General features: G+C 46.7%; 2 protein-coding genes across 5 annotated transcripts in view; one reads left to right on the top strand and one right to left on the bottom strand.

Annotated features, from left to right (window-relative positions):
- The window catches only part of myh10 (myosin, heavy chain 10, non-muscle), a 46,258-nt gene extending 33,461 nt beyond the window's left edge, over nt 1-12,797 (top strand). For all 3 annotated transcript variants that reach the window (XM_076014331.1, XM_076014340.1, XM_076014321.1), the window contains exons 22-44: nt 87-195; nt 432-563; nt 728-934; nt 1,137-1,274; nt 1,727-1,850; nt 2,189-2,360; nt 3,271-3,483; nt 3,573-3,717; nt 4,270-4,476; nt 4,981-5,085; nt 5,238-5,390; nt 5,728-5,976; nt 6,057-6,269; nt 6,361-6,573; nt 7,373-7,534; nt 8,011-8,139; nt 8,232-8,320; nt 8,842-8,965; nt 9,597-9,686; nt 10,165-10,283; nt 11,057-11,165; nt 11,654-11,826; nt 12,227-12,797. In XM_076014331.1, the coding sequence (XP_075870446.1) occupies nt 87-195; nt 432-563; nt 728-934; nt 1,137-1,274; nt 1,727-1,850; nt 2,189-2,360; nt 3,271-3,483; nt 3,573-3,717; nt 4,270-4,476; nt 4,981-5,085; nt 5,238-5,390; nt 5,728-5,976; nt 6,057-6,269; nt 6,361-6,573; nt 7,373-7,534; nt 8,011-8,139; nt 8,232-8,320; nt 8,842-8,965; nt 9,597-9,686; nt 10,165-10,283; nt 11,057-11,165; nt 11,654-11,826; nt 12,227-12,371 (3,520 nt within the window). In that variant the 3' untranslated portion in view covers nt 12,372-12,797. The remainder of the gene's footprint in view (nt 1-86; nt 196-431; nt 564-727; nt 935-1,136; nt 1,275-1,726; nt 1,851-2,188; nt 2,361-3,270; nt 3,484-3,572; nt 3,718-4,269; nt 4,477-4,980; nt 5,086-5,237; nt 5,391-5,727; nt 5,977-6,056; nt 6,270-6,360; nt 6,574-7,372; nt 7,535-8,010; nt 8,140-8,231; nt 8,321-8,841; nt 8,966-9,596; nt 9,687-10,164; nt 10,284-11,056; nt 11,166-11,653; nt 11,827-12,226) is intronic.
- A 1,960-nt stretch (nt 12,798-14,757) lies between these two features.
- Nucleotides 14,758-16,524, bottom strand: part of ubn2a (ubinuclein 2a) — a 21,677-nt gene continuing 19,910 nt past the window's right edge. For both annotated transcript variants that reach the window (XM_076014358.1, XM_076014350.1), the window contains exon 17: nt 14,758-16,524. This exon is cut by the window's right edge and continues 972 nt beyond it. The gene's annotated coding sequence lies outside the window, so the exon portion shown is untranslated.

Genomic DNA, 16,524 nt, shown 5'->3' with positions numbered 1-16,524 from the left:
CGTGAACGATTTGAGTAATTTTTTTCATAAACAGTTGTCGGTTATAAACTGATACAAACACATTTCTTACCTTTTTTTAAACTTAGGGCCTTTGCTAAGAAGCAGCAGCAGCTCAGTGCCCTCAAGGTTCTTCAGAGGAACTGTGCTGCGTACCTGAAGCTGAGACACTGGCAGTGGTGGAGACTGTTCACCAAGGTGAGAACTGGGATGCCATCCACCTGCCCCTACAAGATGCTGATAACACACAGCGCCATGTTGCATCTCCTGCTTTCAATTGCATTTTATAAATGAGATCTCAGAAGAACTGTTTTTTCCTTTTAGATTGTGTTCATGGAAACTGAAAACAACAACCATTCCAAGATGCAACTGAAAATATATTAAAGCTGTTGGTTTTTTTTTTTGTTCTGTTTTGTTTTTTTCTTCCCTCTCAGGTGAAGCCTCTGCTGCAAGTTACCAGGCAGGAGGAGGAGATGCAGGCCAAAGACGAGGAGCTGTTGAAGGTCAAGGAGAGGCAGCTTAAGGTGGAGATTGAACTCAAGGAAATGGAGAGAAAACAGCAACAGGTGAATACACTGTGGGAAGAAATATGTTTGAATCGAATTATTTATTAGATTTGATTCCATGATGTCAAGTTGTCCCTTTTAAACAAAACACAGTGCTTGGTAACAGAATCATTGGCTGGCGAAGAGCAAAGATCTGTTTTGACCTGCGCTCTGCCTGTCTTCAGGTCATCGAAGAGAAGAACATTCTGGCCGAGCAGCTCCACGCTGAGACAGAGCTGTTTGCCGAGGCCGAAGAGATGAGAGTTCGCCTGCTCTCCAGGAAGCAAGAGCTGGAGGAGATCCTTCACGACTTGGAGTCTCGAGTGGAGGAAGAGGAGGAGAGAAACCAGAGTCTGCAGAATGAGAAAAAGAAGATGCAGTCTCACATCCAGGTAGCTGCTTCTACACCAAACCTACTGCATGTCTTCCAAAAGCCAAACATTTCCAGTGAGAATCCAGGGATTCTTTGTGACTACTGCATGACACATAAAAACTGTCACATGAAGCTTTCACTGCATTTGGAATCCACACTTAAAAGCAGTAGGTAGCCACGTGTACGCTGAACTGTGCATTTGTTCTCTGGTGCCTCTGCAGGACTTGGAGGAGCAGCTGGATGAAGAGGAGGCCACGCGGCAGAAGCTGCAGCTGGACAAAGTGACGGCTGAAGCCAAAATCAAGAAAATGGAGCAAGACATTCTCCTGTTGGAAGACCAGAATTCCAAGTTCCTCAAAGTGAGACGCTTATTTTTTTGTACACGTAAAGTACAGAATGGCACGTGTGCACTGTTCAGTTGCAATCATCAGTTCATAGTGGTGGTCAAATTAAATGTGAAATAGGACACAGTCCAACATCACAATGGTTTGCTACTAGTTTACTGTGTTTGAATTTGAATGTGTAACTTAAACTAGTAGCATTAAATGCTATTTCACGATGCTTTTGTGTTTAAACAGTGATGAGGATTTTTTTTAATCAAAATAATTTTTCATTTCAGATGACATAAGTTTTTTTCATTTTTTTTTTTTACCATTCAGTTTCAGTATCGCAATACTTTGCATAATAATGTCATTGAATTTTTTTGCCTGCCAGTGCGGATGTTTTTCTTTGTAATTACATTTATCTTTCACATTACGTTGTCGTTCTTTATAGCAGCTCAAAAAAAAAAAACGTTCATTTTGCCCTGCAGGAAAAAAAGCTGCTGGAGGACAGAATTGGTGAGATGACCTCTCATCTGACAGAGGAGGAGGAAAAAGCCAAGAACCTCGGCAAGCTGAAGAACAAGCAGGAGATGATGATGGTTGATCTGGAGGGTGAGCTGACCTCAATGCCAAATATAATAAAGTTTTTTCATTCATGTTTTCAGTGTAGCTTCACTCCTCTGTCATGACTCTGTCTCACTGGAGGTATGGATGAGACAGTGTGGAATAGTATAGTTATAAAATACTACTTCCCACTATACACAATATACTTACACAAACGAATAAGAAATCTGTGCAGTGACGATTACCAGCTTATTTAATTACTCCTAAATGTCTCATGCGGTACATCCCACTTTTAAGAGCTCTTCAAGAAGACTTACTTTAAACTTGAAGTAAAGCCTTGGTTGATTTGGATGTGTGTTTTTTTCTTTTTTTTTCTGCTTGTATAGAGCGTTTGAAGAAGGAGGAGAAAACACGGCAAGAACTGGAGAAGGCCAAGCGCAAGCTGGATGCAGAGACGACGGACCTGCAGGACCAGATCGCCGAGCTTCAGGCTCAGATAGACGAGATGAAGGTGCAGCTGAGCAAAAAAGAAGAGGAGCTGCAGGCTGTACTGGCAAGGTTAACTTCCGCTCCTTCAATCACGCAAATCTTTAACTGCAGTCATGCCGAGTCAAAAATAGCAACGCTTTAGTTTCTTCAAAGAGTCACAAACACACGTGTCAAAGTCGATACCTGCGTACTGGCAGTGCGCGTGTTGCAACAGCGAGTCTCAGCCGCATTGATCCAGAACCCTCTGGATGAATATGCATAGCCATCCGGTGCTAAGAGTTTGGGCGAGACTGGAAAGCAAACATGGAAATAAAAAATTAAAGCGTTCATCTTCCTTTCAAAATAGTAATAATGATAGTCAAGATAAAAAGAAGTCTGTGTCTTAACTCCACATCACATTTGACTGCTACTTCAACGATGTACATCAGCAGCTCTCTTCTACAGTACTACCCAGAAAATTAGAATCTCCTGAAAAGGTTGTTGTATTTCTGCAATTCAACTTAAAAGGTGAATTTGACATATAAAGGAATAATATGCAAATCAATATATTTCAAGGTTTTATTTCTTTGGATTTTGCTGATCAGTTCTTGCAGCTTTTGTGGGTTTGTGGTTTTAATGAGCTGAAAAATCTTAATCAGCAAAGTTACAACAAGGAACTGCTTGAGATGTCAGTTTGCGTGGAATGGCTCAATAAAAATGTGTTGCTTTCATCTTTTATGTTAAATTGCCAAAATAAAACAACTTTTACTTGATATTCTAATTTTTCGGGTACTACCTGTATATCAGCAGCTCTCTTCTATATCCCGCAATCTTTTGTGAATACAAATCTATTATAAATATACATTTTTGCAGGGCATTGCTGGTCCAGCGGCTCCAACAGTCTGCTCGTACTAGAACGCACCGTTCGGTTCATGGTTTTACCCAAAGAAAGACTTCTGAGAGTCCAAACAACGACTGAACTCTTTGTGTCTCTGTCCAGGAGCGACGATGAGACGGTCCAGAAGAACAATGCCCTGAAGCAGGTCCGGGAACTGCAGGCGCACCTCGCCGAGCTCCAGGAGGATCTGGAATCTGAGAAGATTTCCCGGTCGAAAGCGGAGAAACTGAAGAGGGACCTGAGTGAGGAGCTGGAGGCTTTGAAGACGGAGCTGGAGGACACGTTGGACACCACGGCTGCTCAGCAGGAGCTCAGGTGCTCCATCTGCACAGGGTGGTCAGCAGCCTATTGTTGGTTTTGATGTTTCCACCTCTGAAAATGAGACCCTTGTGTCTGGAATTCAGGAGCAAACGAGAGCAAGAGGTGGCCGAGCTGAAGAAGGCCTTGGACGAGGAGAGCAAAAACCACGAGGCTCAGATCCAGGACATGAGACAGAGACACGGAACTGCGCTGGAGGAGCTGTCTGAGCAGCTGGAGCAGGCCAAGAGGGTGAGAACACAGCAGGCCAGAGAACTGCACCAAATAAACTCAAGCAAGTCATTTTGATCACTGTACATTGTCATTATCAACCACTTTGCCCAAAGAGTTAATACATGCAACACAGTGGTACAGTGGTTCGCACTGTTGCCTCCCAGGGTTCCATCCTGGGCCTGGGAGCTCTGTGTGGTAGTGTTGTCGCACTGGAGATTGGCCCATGGTCTCACACCACTTTTTAAGGGCCTCAGTCTTTTTTTCTGGTCTCGGTCTGGACGGACTCTGGATTTTTGATCCAGACCAGTCAAGACTCAGCCAAAACTGTAATGACACGATAATAACAGAAAAGGATCGAGCTGCTGCTGCTTTACGCTCTGTTGTTGGAAACTCTAACTTGTGTGTCTGAGAGCGAATGAATGGTTGTTTGTCTTCCTACGAGGCCCAGCGATGGACTGGCAACTCCTCCATGGTGTCACCCAGCCTTCGGTCCTCTGCCACCCTGAGTGCAGGAGGACGCGGGTGTAGAACCCCGATGGATTGAGCTAATACACGTTTTTTCCTGCGCAGTTCAAAACCAACCTGGAGAAGAACAAGCAGAGCCTGGAGAACGACAACAAGGAGATGGTCTGCGAGGTGAAGAGTCTCCAGCAGGCCAAGACGGAGTCGGAGTACAAGAGGAAGAAAGTGGAGACACAGTTTCAGGAGTTGACGTCCAGGGCCACCGAGGTGGAACGAGTGAAGGGGGAGCTGGCCGAACGCTCACACAAGCTTCAGGTGAACGCCGTCACCGCTTCTCCAGTTCTGTTCTGCTGGAAAGATGACGACTGACACCAGCTGTGTTTCCATCACCCCTAGAATTGCACAAAACCTGAATATGGTAATAAAAAACTGGTGATGGAAACAGCTGAAGTAGGAAAAACCTCTCTAATAGGGCTAAAAGGTTCTGATGAGGGGGTTTTTCAGACACATCCATGTTGAGGTATCTCGCAAAAGTGTCATGGAAACACTTTTGTTTTTTTGCATTTAGCCGTCAGCGGACGTGACGTACGGGGTCACGTGACTCACCGCAATACATTTTACAAGAATTATGGCTTATGGCCTTCAGTCCATTCAATGGAAACGCCTGCAAATCGCAATTGCACTTTGTCGAAATTTTCGAAATATCACTTTTACTTTGTGAAAAACTGTCATGGAAACGCGTAGCTGCTTTAACTGTGGAGCAGATGCGAGGACGGCTGTCACGGTCTCGACTGATTCTCCGTCCCTCCTCCTCTGCAGACGGAGTTGGACAACGTGTCGGCCTTGCTGGAGGAGTCGGAGAAGAAGGGCGTGAAGCTGGCCAAAGAAGTGGACAAACTCAGCAGTAAACTGCAAGACCTGGAGGTATGGAACGCCGTGCCCGTCGATGTTGAGCTCCATTAGGTTCAACATCAACCGTCGTTGCACTCGACACGGTGATGAAGGAATAAATCCACAAGAATGTGGAATGAACGCACACGGCGCCTGACTTTGGCCAACTTGGATGCGACGTGCAGGAGCTGCGGCAGGAGGAGACGCGGCAGAAGCTGAACCTGAGCGGCCAAATCCGGCAGCTGGAGGCGGAGAAGAGCAGCTTGCTGGAGCAGCAGGAGGAGGACGAGGAGAGCCGCTGCAACCTGGGGAAGCAGCTGCAGACGGTGCAGTCGCAGGTCAGAGCCTCTCGCATTGACCGACGGTGCACCCAGTTATTCATTTGATTTGATTCTATTGATACAAATAATATTAGCATAGCTAGCGCGAGGCAGAGAAGAAAAAAAAATAAAGTCAATAAAATAAAAGTAAAAAGTTAAATTATTTCTCTTTCTTTGTTTAAATTACTGTTGGATCAAGGTGAGGTTCTTGTCTTTGCCCTTTTTGGTTTCCGACCTCACTGGCACATTTCTCCCTATCTTTCTATCACCAGAGATATGTGTAGGTATTGTTCTATTTCACACTTACACGTGCAAATAAATCACTCTGATCTCGGTTTCCTCTGTCCACCTGCAGCTGTTTGAGATGAAGAAGAAGTTGGAGGAGGACGTGGCGGCGATGGAGAGCCTGGAGGAGGCCAAGAGGAAGCTGCAGAAGGACGGCGAGCTGTCGTGCCAGCGGCTGGAGGAGAAGACCTTGGCCATGGACAAGATGGAGAAGACCAAGAACCGCCTGCAGCAGGAGCTGGACGACCTGATGGTGGACCTGGACCACCAGAGGCAGGTGGTCTCCAACCTGGAGAAGAAGCAGAAGAAGTTTGACCAGGTGCCAAAGACGTTGCCATCGCCGGTCGGATGCGTGTTGGTCACACATTATTATCATACATTTGTTTTTTGCTGTTCTAGTTGCTCGCTGAGGAGAAAACCGTCTCAGCTCGTTACGGCGAGGAGCGCGACCGCGCCGAGGCCGAGGCCAGAGAGAAGGAGACCAAGGCTCTGTCCATGGCCCGGGAGCTGGAGGAGGCCCTGGAGGCCAAGGAGGAGCTGGAGAGGTTCAACAAGCAGCTCCGCATCGAAATGGAGGATCTGATGAGCTCCAAGGACGACGTGGGCAAGAACGTAAGTCACCCTCTGCACCTTTTTCCAATTGGGATGCTTTTTTGTAGGAAGATTTTTTTTTTTTCTCAAACAAATCCTCCTCCTCGCACAGGTCCACGAGCTGGAGAAGTCCAAGCGGACGCTGGAGCAGCAGGTGGAGGAGATGCGGACTCAGCTGGAGGAGCTGGAGGACGAGCTGCAGGCCACCGAGGACGCCAAGCTGCGGCTGGAGGTCAACATGCAGGCCATGAAGGCGCAGTTTGACCGAGACCTGCTGGCCAAAGACGAGCAGGGCGAGGAGAAGAAGAGGGCGCTGGTCAAGCAGGTAGCGGCCGCTCGCTTCAGAATTTTGAGTCGAGGTTTCTTTCCAATGAGCATCTCCCACATAGAGGTGGGAGGTCATCAAGTACAAATACTGTGTTAATGTACTTGAGTAGAGGTATCTGTACTTTACTGGAGTATTTACTCCCTACATTTGTACACAAGTGTGTGTACCTTCTACTCCTTACACTGGAAAAACACATTTGGTACTTTTGTGTTTTAAAGATGCAAATTCTGTTCAAAGGAATTCACTTACTGGTTATTATGGTTGTCGTTTGAAGTGGAGCCATTTGAACTTTGCTGATGTGTGGTTCAATTTCAAAGTGGATCTCATATTTTAGAGTAGCGTTTCTCAACTGGTGGGTTGCGACCCAAATGTGGGTCCCGGACCTGTTGTGATCGGTTTGCAACTTGGTGGGCAGTTTCCCTTTTAAAATGTGTATATTTGTTTTGCAATTTGGGTTGCGACTTCATTCTGAGGAAAAAGAAGCGGCTCCTGAGACTCCACCGGTTGACAACCGCTGCTTTAGAGAACCTGTTCAGTCGCTGCTGTCAGTACGCAGAAAAATAAAAATGTTGGAGATAACATTAGTTATTGTTTTTAAAAATGTAAACTGGTCAGAACTACGACTGATGACAGTTTGGTTGTCCTGCAGTTTCTAGAGAAAACAAGAACTATAGTACTGAGGTTAGCAAAGATGCTAAAAATGATCCCGATGTTCACGCTAGATCTCTGGTCAAGCATCCGTGCTTTTACTTAAGCTCAGAATATGAACACTTTCTTCCCGCTCTGCTCCCACCAGGTGCGCGAGATGGAGGCGGAGCTGGAGGACGAGCGGAAGCAGCGCGCGCTGTCGGTGGGCGGCAGGAAGAAGCTGGAGATGGACCTGAGCGAGCTGGAGGGGCAGATCGAAGCGGCCAACAAGGGCCGAGAGGAGGCCGTCAAGCAGCTCAAGAAACTGCAGGTAGGCACACAGAGACAGCAGCTGCGTTTCCATCACCCCTAGACCTGCACGAAACCTAAACATGTCAATAAAATCCTGGTGATGGAAACAGCTGAGCTTGGAAAAACCTCTCAAATATGGCTGAAAGGTTCTGACGCTGTCATGAGGAGGTTTTTCAGACTTATTCATATAGAGGAATATCGCAAAAGTGTCATGGAAACACTTTTTGCATTTACACGTCAGCGGACGTGACGTACGGGGTCACGTGACCTCGTAAATCTCAATTCTCTCTTTTTACGAGAATTACAGCTCCTGCGCTTGGCACCAGTCGATGGAAACACCTGCAAATCGCAGTTGTGCTTGGTTGTAATTGTAGATAAATGCGCTTTTATTTTGTGAAAAACTGTCATGGAGACGCAGCTACTGCCTGCCGTCCACCGGCAGCCGCCACTTGCTCCGCCCACCAGTGACCCCGCCCACCACCCTTCTCTCTCCAGGCCCAGATGAAGGACTACCAGAGGGAGCTGGAGGAGGCCCGGGCCTCCAGGGACGACATCTTCAGCCAGTCCAAGGAGAACGAGAAGAAGCTCAAGGCGCTCGAGGCCGAGATCCTCCAGCTGCAGGAGGTCACTTCTGATTTTTTCACCCCAGGTATTTTTCCTACCGCCTCCCGTGCGTCTGTGACAGCAGCTCACCTGCGGCTCGGCCTGTGTTGCAGGACCACGCGGCGTCTGAGAGGGCCCGCCGACACGCTGAGCAGGAGAGGGAGGAGCTGGCCGACGAGATCTCCAACAACGCCTCTGGAAAGTCAGTGTTGCCGCCGCCGCAGTTCCCACAAAGTGCAGCCTCTGTGCATCGTGGTTTGTTTAATTAACACTGAGCTTCCAGATTAGAGGTTCCATTTGTCGGTTTTGACACTCAGTACATTCAAGTCCATCCATCCTTTTTCCATACCCGCGTCTGCCCAAGCTCAGGCTCACAGGATGCACTGAAGTAAAGAGTAAAAATGTTGCCATTAATGAAACAATAGATTTGTTGATGATTCTGCAAAAATGAAAAAAGTTGTGTCGGAATAATCTGGACTCAACTGAAGAATGACCCCAAGAGATAATGACCAGAAGAAGGCTCACCAGCCTCTCTGAACCTCAGCGTCTTCCATGGTCGTTGGAAGGGCAACCAGGGGAACTCTCTTCTGAAATAACACATTAGTTTGGCTGATTAATAATACTGATCTATGCAAAGATGCACAGATTTACTATTTACTATGACAGTAAATAGTAGTCCAAAAAGAAAAAGTCACAAAGTATATTGCCCCCCCTTCTTGCCAGGTCCTCCCTGCTGGAGGAGAAGAGGAGGCTGGAGGCTCGTATCTCTCAGCTGGAGGAGGAGCTGGAGGAGGAGCAGGGCAACATGGAGCTGGCCAATGACCGCCTCCGAAAGAGCAACACGCAGGTTAGTGGCTCAGTTCGCAGTGGAACCACCTGCTCACGGTCAGAGCCGGGCAGTATCGGCGCCAAGGAGAGGGTTCTTGTCAGGTCGATGCTCGTGTGATGAAAGCAGGGGAAAAAGGAGGCGGTGCTCAGCGTCGCGTAATTAATTGAAAGTTTCACTTTTTTTAATGTGTTCATTTTCACGTTAGTCCATGAAACTTGCATTATTTTAATGACAGTTAAAAGGCTCAGTTTCACGCAATTCTGTGAAAAGTTTCACATTTTTCGGAGATTATTTTCTCGTTAGTTCACAATAACACACAAAAACGAAACGAAACAAGACGGAAACAAGGAAACAAAGATCCTGAACTCACTCAACGCCGGCGATGACATCAACGTCGGTGTACGCACTGTATTGTATTGTAGTAAGTTCAAAGGTTTACAGAGCTAAAATGTTTGTCCTGTGTTAACATGATGTAAATCAAGTCACCAAAAGCAAAATCACAACATTTTTCAATGATCATGACAATGTAAGTGAAAAGTATGAGTCTTGCTATCGGTATTACTGGCCCCGAGTTCACTTGGTGTGCCTGGCTGCACTTTATTTTCTTCTCTGCAAGCAACTTAACCACTTGGCTGTCATCTCTCCCCAGGTTGACGGCTTGAACGCTGAATTGGCCGGAGAGAGAAGCGCTGCGCAGAAGAGCGAGAACGCTCGGCAGCAGATGGAGCGACAGAACAAGGTTTGTTTGGTGTGAAAAGCACACACGAGTTCATGTCAGTGCAACAGTGTTACTGCGAATCACTGCTTAGCGGGTACGCTCAGAAATGAGCATGTACTAGTTGTAAAGGTCCAGTGTGTAACATCTAAGAAAGCCTGGTGTGGACAATCCAGCGCGTGACAGCACGTTTTGTAATTAGGTTGAACGGAGAAATTAACGTAGTTCACTGGCAAGCTCAGGAGGGGGGAGGGAGAGTGAAAGAAGCTGCAATCTGAAATGTAACCACTTGGTGTTGCTGTTTCCTCTGAAAATAAACTCCAAATATTACACACTGGACCTTTAAGACTGGAGTGGAGAAAAGTTTTTTGAAATTGTGTTGTTTTTTGTGTGGAGGTTGTTGAACTTCTGCTCCGCCACGAGGCTCTTCGTTCACTGGAGCTCTTTGTTTTGAGTTACTGCGCGTTCCATCGCAATTAAAACTCTATGGTTTGAAATGCAGGACTTGAAAGCCAAGCTGGCGGAGTTGGAGGGAGCCGTCAAGTCCAAGTTCAAGGCATCCATCACCTCCCTGGAAGCCAAAATCCTGCAGCTGGAGGAGCAGCTGGAGCAAGAAGCAAAGTAAGACACAAAACCTTTGTGTTTTTTGCCAGAACGCTCAGTGGTTTGTGTTGAGTTTCTGACTCGTTTAGCCATCAAAATGTTGTATGGCCACTGGCTTTTACAGAAACAAATGTTCTTTTTTTTTATTTTTCACATTTATATAACAAGCAAAATTGAAATTGAAAAAGGTTAAAAGTTTTTGGACACCACGTGCTTTTGTAAGAATCAGTCGTCAGTCTCCAAGTGCAATTTATTCCAGTGCAGTCACCAACATTCAGCCACATGCTGCACGCGTGCTGTTCCATCCAGCTCACAACCGGATGACATCACGACCAAGATGATGTCTCTTGCAACACATCCAGAGTGCCACAAGCGAATGAGAAGAATGGAGTTTTCTCGTTGTGCCTCATCAACAATAAACAACAAAATGATGTCTTGATGGTGTTTGTGTGCCTCTGATGCAGCCAAGCCTTTTGAAACTCACACAGAAAGATTCGATTCCAAATATTTCACGATGGAAACCTAAGATTGAGTGAAATTTTTTAAGGTGTCCGAAAACTTCTTTCCACTACGTTACCTGCTCAGCTGTCGTCTCACTGCCGCCCTGCTGCTGCTCTCGTCCTCGTAAATGATGCTCTGAAGTGACATCAGTTCACCTGTTGGATAAATAATAAACTTTTACCATCTATAAATCAAGCCAAATATACCACACTGCACCTTGAAATGTGACCCGCTGCCAGCGTGCCGTCTGAATGATGAGGCTTCACTTGTCTCTACCATGAACCCTGCAGGGAGAGAGGGGCGGCCAACAAGATCGTGCGCCGCACAGAGAAGAAGCTGAAGGAGGTGATGATGCAGGTGGAGGACGAGCGGCGCCACGCTGACCAGTACAAGGAGCAGGCAAGCATCACTCCTCCATCGACACTTCTGCCTGGTTGTTTTTCGCTCAGCCAGCCGCCCACGACCTCTCACACTCTCTCTTGAACACTCTCACACTCCCTCTCTCTCTTTCACTCACTTTCACACTCTTATTCCCTCTCACTCACACACTTTTCCACTCCCTCTCTCTCTCAAACCCTCTCACTCTCCTTTTCGTTCTCACTCCCTCACCCCCCTTTCTCACTCATTCTCTCTCTTTTGAACACTCACACTCCCTATTTCACTCTCTCTCACACTCTTATTCCCTCTCACATACTTTTTCACTTCCTCTCACTCTCTCAAACCCTCACTCTTCTTTTCGTTCTCACTCTCTCCCCCCTTTCTCACTCATTCCCTCTCTCTCTTTTGAACACTCACACTCTCTCACTCACTCTCCTCCCTCACACTCTCTTACTCCCTCACTCACTCCCTCTCTCTCAGTCTCACTGTCTCTCACTCCCTCCCGTCAGATGGAGAAGGCCAACTCCCGCCTGAAGCAGCTGAAGCGGCAGCTGGAGGAGGCCGAGGAGGAGGCCACGCGGGCCAACGCCTCCCGCAGGAAGCTGCAGAGGGAGCTGGACGACGCCACTGAGGCCAGCGAGGGTCTCACCCGCGAGGTCAACTCCCTCAAGAACCGCCTCAGGTAACGGTCGCCTCAGTCAACTCCCAACACGGCAGGAATGGCTCGGGGTTTAGCACGGAGCCCAGTCGTCCTCTGGCAGAGGTGGTGAAAAGCACATTTGGCACTCGAGAAAAAGTACGGACACTTGTGAAAAAAAATGACTCCCATAAAAGTAAATGTACTGATTCAACTCCTTGACTCAAGTAAAAGTGCAGATTCTGAAATGTACTTCAGTAAAATGTAAAAATGATTGATTTCTTTACCATTAGTGAAACACTACTCGTACATTTAGTGATAATTTAGCAAAATTGAAAATGCTTGGCACACTCAATGCTGTATATTTTTCAACTGTAGTACAAAAAAGCAACTGAACTGAACTGAACCCAACTGACCTCTCCCGCTCCTCTCTGGTCCCGGCCAGGCGCGGTGGTCCCGTCGGCAGCTTCCCCGGCCGCTCGGGCCGCCGCAACCTCAACCTGGACGGCGCCTCGGTCGGCATGTCGGACGACGATGCCGACAGCTGCGCTGGCGACTTCAACGACACTCAGACCCCCGCCGCCGAGTGACGACACCCCCGCCACCCTCCACCCCCCAACACCCCCCTCCCAGGCACCACCCAAAACCACCGCTGCTCCTAAAATTCACTCACTCCCAGTGACGGGGTGGAAGGCGAGGGCGAGGGCCTGCGGTTGTGGGTTATTTTGTCGTCATTGTGTCGGTGAAACGAGCGTCACGGGGGCTTAAAAACAACGGTTGTGTTCTCATCATAACACCCCCGCCCACTTATTTCCCCTGCTTTTTCAGCAAGTAAGTACGCTTAGCTACAAAGTGCTTTTTATACATATGAAACCGTGTGTGTGAGTGTGTGTGTGTGAGAGAGAGAGAGAGAGAGAGAGAGAGTGAGAGAGACGTAGGCAGAGGCTGACAAGTGCACACACTTCATCAGTTGCATTAAGGAATCAAATCAGGTTTGGCTTTTTCACAACATGGGGGGGTGGGGGGTGGGGAGCCCAGTTCAACCAGTTCCAATGCGGCCACCAGTTGGCAGCACCGCGCCGCCTTGACGTTTTGTTGCATGCCCCCTTCCTTCCCCCCCACCGCCGCGATGAACACACACAAGACGAACTAACTTTGGGGACTCTAAATTGTAAGTATGATAGTGTGATTTTTTTTTTCTTCTTCCTTCGGTTGCATCATCTCAACATGTAAAAAAAAGAAAAGAAAAGAAAAAAGGAACGAATGTTGCGGCGGGTTTTAACTGGACTTCTCCGCTGGGAACGCGACGGAGTCTCTGGCCAAACTGTGAAGAAAATGCACTTAAACTGGACAAAACTGGTTCTAACTGGAGTTCAGCAGTGAGATTGTACTGGAAACACTGAAGGTACGCCTCACTTTAGCCTGATGGGACACTAGACTAGAAAACGTATCGGTACATTGAACACAACTGGTTGAAACCTTTCCTTTCTTCTTCTTCTTCTTCCTCCTCCTCCTCCTCCTCCTCCTCCTCCTCATTTGTCTTCTTCCTCTACTCCAGTATTTGTGCCAAGTCTCGTTTGTCCGATCACATTAGCATCACGGGTCTGCTGAAGCCATTTCAATTTCCATTTCTTCTCACACAAACACACAAAAATGTGTGTTTGCTGTGTGTGGTCAAGGCGTCGTCTATTCAAGGAGCAGCACTTTGAAATCTTAGGCGCCAGTTTTTAAATTCGTCATTCATCATCACCGTGCTTACTTTTTACGTTCTATTTCCCAAATTAAAGTATCAAGGAAACAACCACCGTGTTATTGAGGAAACTCTTCACAGACTACAGCGTAGTTTCACCTCTGGGCTTGTTGGTGTTTGGCGGAGACCTTGACTCAACTCCACCGCTCTCCATCAAACAGAGTCGAGCTGTGAATCAACCGCTGGTCCAGGAAAACTACTCGTAGTTAGTGACGTCAGAGTTGAACCAACCTGGAGGTTGAAGCTCCGGTGTTTTGTGTTCATGTCATGAACCAAGTGCTGCTCTGAAGACGAAGGTGTAAAACGAAACAAAAACAAAAAAAAATCCCACGGCCCAATGTTCACTTTCAGTTGCATTGTGGGTAATTCAAGAAGAAGAAGAGAAAAAAAACTTGGTTGGTTAAAAAAAAAAAAAAACATCTTTTCCCTCAACAACCGTTACTAGAATGAATGGATGATGCAGGATTGTGATGATTCCTCCAAGTTGTGACCCCCTTTTGACTGAGCACTTAGTCTGTACAGCTTCTAGCGACTGGCCGGGTGGCCTGGTCTGCTTGATCAGACCCTGGATGTCTCCTGCCAATGTCTTTGCCCCGCCTCCTTCAAACAGCATGTTTCTTGAAAAGTGCCTTGGACACTGAATAAGAACATCAGTGGGCAAAAGATGTGATGACAGACGTGTTGGAAGGAGAAGAAGAAGAAGAAGTGAAGGAGTGAAATTGGTTCAACCAAAGGAGGAGGAATTCTAACGCTTAAGTCTTTTTGGTTTTGCTGTGCTTCATATCATATTGACGGCTCATGACTTGTTGGAGTTCAAAAAAACAAAGTATTTCGGTTGGTTGGAAGCTTTATCATCCTCAAGTAGTTAACTGCTTCTTATTTTATTGTTACGACTCCTGCTGGCTGTTGACAACCAGGCGTTCAAAACTGCAAATACTTCCACATTATTTCTTGTATACCTGTATTTTTAGACAGCCATTTTTTTTGTTTTGTTTTGTTTTGTTTTTGTAAAAGGAAAATAAAGCATATTCATTGTAACCGACTCTGGTACTGGTGTTTTATTTTATTTGTCTTTCAACCAAACCACTGAACTAATCTGGCGCCACCTACATTCTCAAGAAATAAATAGTTGTGTGTTTTTTTTTATCACGTTGTCTTGAGGGGTTGAAGAGCAGCAGCAGCAGCAGGTTGAGATGCTATTGAAGCAAAGGGAGACACAAGGAGTCTTCATGAAAACCACCTGTTTTGTTTAATTTTCATAACTGACACACAAAAATAATCTACAAAAGCCCAAATGAAGGAACTGGTTAACCACAAAATGCCAAATTATCTTGTTTAACCCTCCCCAGAAAAATAATAATAATAATAATCAAAACACCATTGATAAGATGTTAACCACTGCTCCAGTCACATGACTTCACAATGAAATCCTGAACAACCACAGCTCAACACTTGGGGTGGGGGTGGGGAAGGGGGGGGGGTGACATCACATACGCACGCACGCACACTGACCAGCAGCACCCCGTCTATAACAAGGAAGCTACTGAACAATCTTTGGTGCCTTTCTCAGTGCGGCCAGCCAGTCAGTCAATCAATATGCCAGTCAGACAACGCATCATGGAAGAGGACAGAGACTCAGGAAGATCAGTTCAGTTCGTGGAGGTATTCAGCAGTGGGAGGGGTTCTCTCTCTCCACCGGTGTGTTCAGGAGAGGGCAGAGGAGTCAGAGGAAACTAAACACCAAACCAACCAGCACATTGAAGAAAAAAAAATCCTTGCTCTTGACAAGGCTGCCAAGAACAACGTTTCTCTTGTGTTTAACGCCCTCTGGTGGTCAACTGCAGTACATACACCACAAGAAGTCAATGATTTTAATGGCCGGAAACGCCTCGTATGTTCTTCCTATAGTACACAACTGTACACACAGCACCAAGCCACCCAGGGTAGCTGGGTGACTGCATTCTGTGAAGGAGTCCAACCAACCAGCACATCTAATAAAGCGACAGCGCTTGCTCTTGAAAAACGTCGCCAAACGTGTTTAACTCCCTCTGGTGGTCAACTGCAGTACATGCAACCAAAAGAATTCATGACTTTTAAGGGCTGGCAACACCTCTTCAGTTCTTCCTATGGTACACAGCTGTACACACTGCTGTAAACGTGGAGGTTACACCTGTGCAGTTGTGGCTAAGATACCCACAATGCCTTGCATTATTATACCCGTCACCCGGTCTTTAGGTCAATTACTTCTACTTGGTTGTTGGGTAGCTGCACCACAAACGCAGTCTAAGTGGAGCAACCTGGAAGCAAGTTTTGGGAATTTCGGTTACAAAGATTGCAACCGAGCGCTGTAACCTTGAGAGACCTCTGACCTCTGTGAACACACCTGGGGGAAGGGGAGGGGGGCGGGGCAGAGGGGTGGGGAGTCTCGGGTGACACAACCACATCGACAGACATTCAACAGCTCCAGAGATGCGCTGACAAAGTTGAGTAGAGGTTGAAGAGAGAGCCAAGCCACGACTTGCACTTTTGCATTGAGCGTTTTTACAGTCCTGCATAGATCTTCTTTTTTGTTTGTTTGTTTGTGTTTGTCTCAAACTTTTATCAATACAAACTAAGGCGCCGTGTTATATTAAGGTGGTTTGAGTTGACAGTAAGCAGAAGAAATTAAATACATTTTATCTCACCAAAAAAAAAAAAAAAGAAGAAAAAAAAACAATAATCATAAATTCAAGTAGGCTACAATCGTGATGGTTCTCCCCTCTCTTACGGGCGGCTCACCTCTCGTTCGGTGGGGGAGGGGCTGGGGGGAAAAGGGAGAGGAGGGAGGTGAGCCCCAAAAAAAAACATTTTCATGTCAAGTCTTTTTTCCAGAAAAGGTCCAGTGTGATGAGAACAGCACCGAAAAAAAAACCACACACGCGCACACGCTGAGCAAGAGAGGGGGGAATCAAACTTGCACACGCTCGTCATTATTGTGAAAAAGGGAGTTTGTA

The sequence above is a fragment of the Nelusetta ayraudi genome, unplaced genomic scaffold (assembly GCF_046127955.1).
Source record: "Nelusetta ayraudi isolate G7.1 ecotype Tasmania unplaced genomic scaffold, CSIRO-AGI_Nayr_v1 ptg000006l, whole genome shotgun sequence".
NCBI classification, from domain to species: domain Eukaryota; kingdom Metazoa; phylum Chordata; class Actinopteri; order Tetraodontiformes; family Monacanthidae; genus Nelusetta; species Nelusetta ayraudi.
The sequence above is the reverse complement of the archived record's forward strand: the minus strand, read 5'-3'. Positions and strand labels throughout refer to the sequence as shown.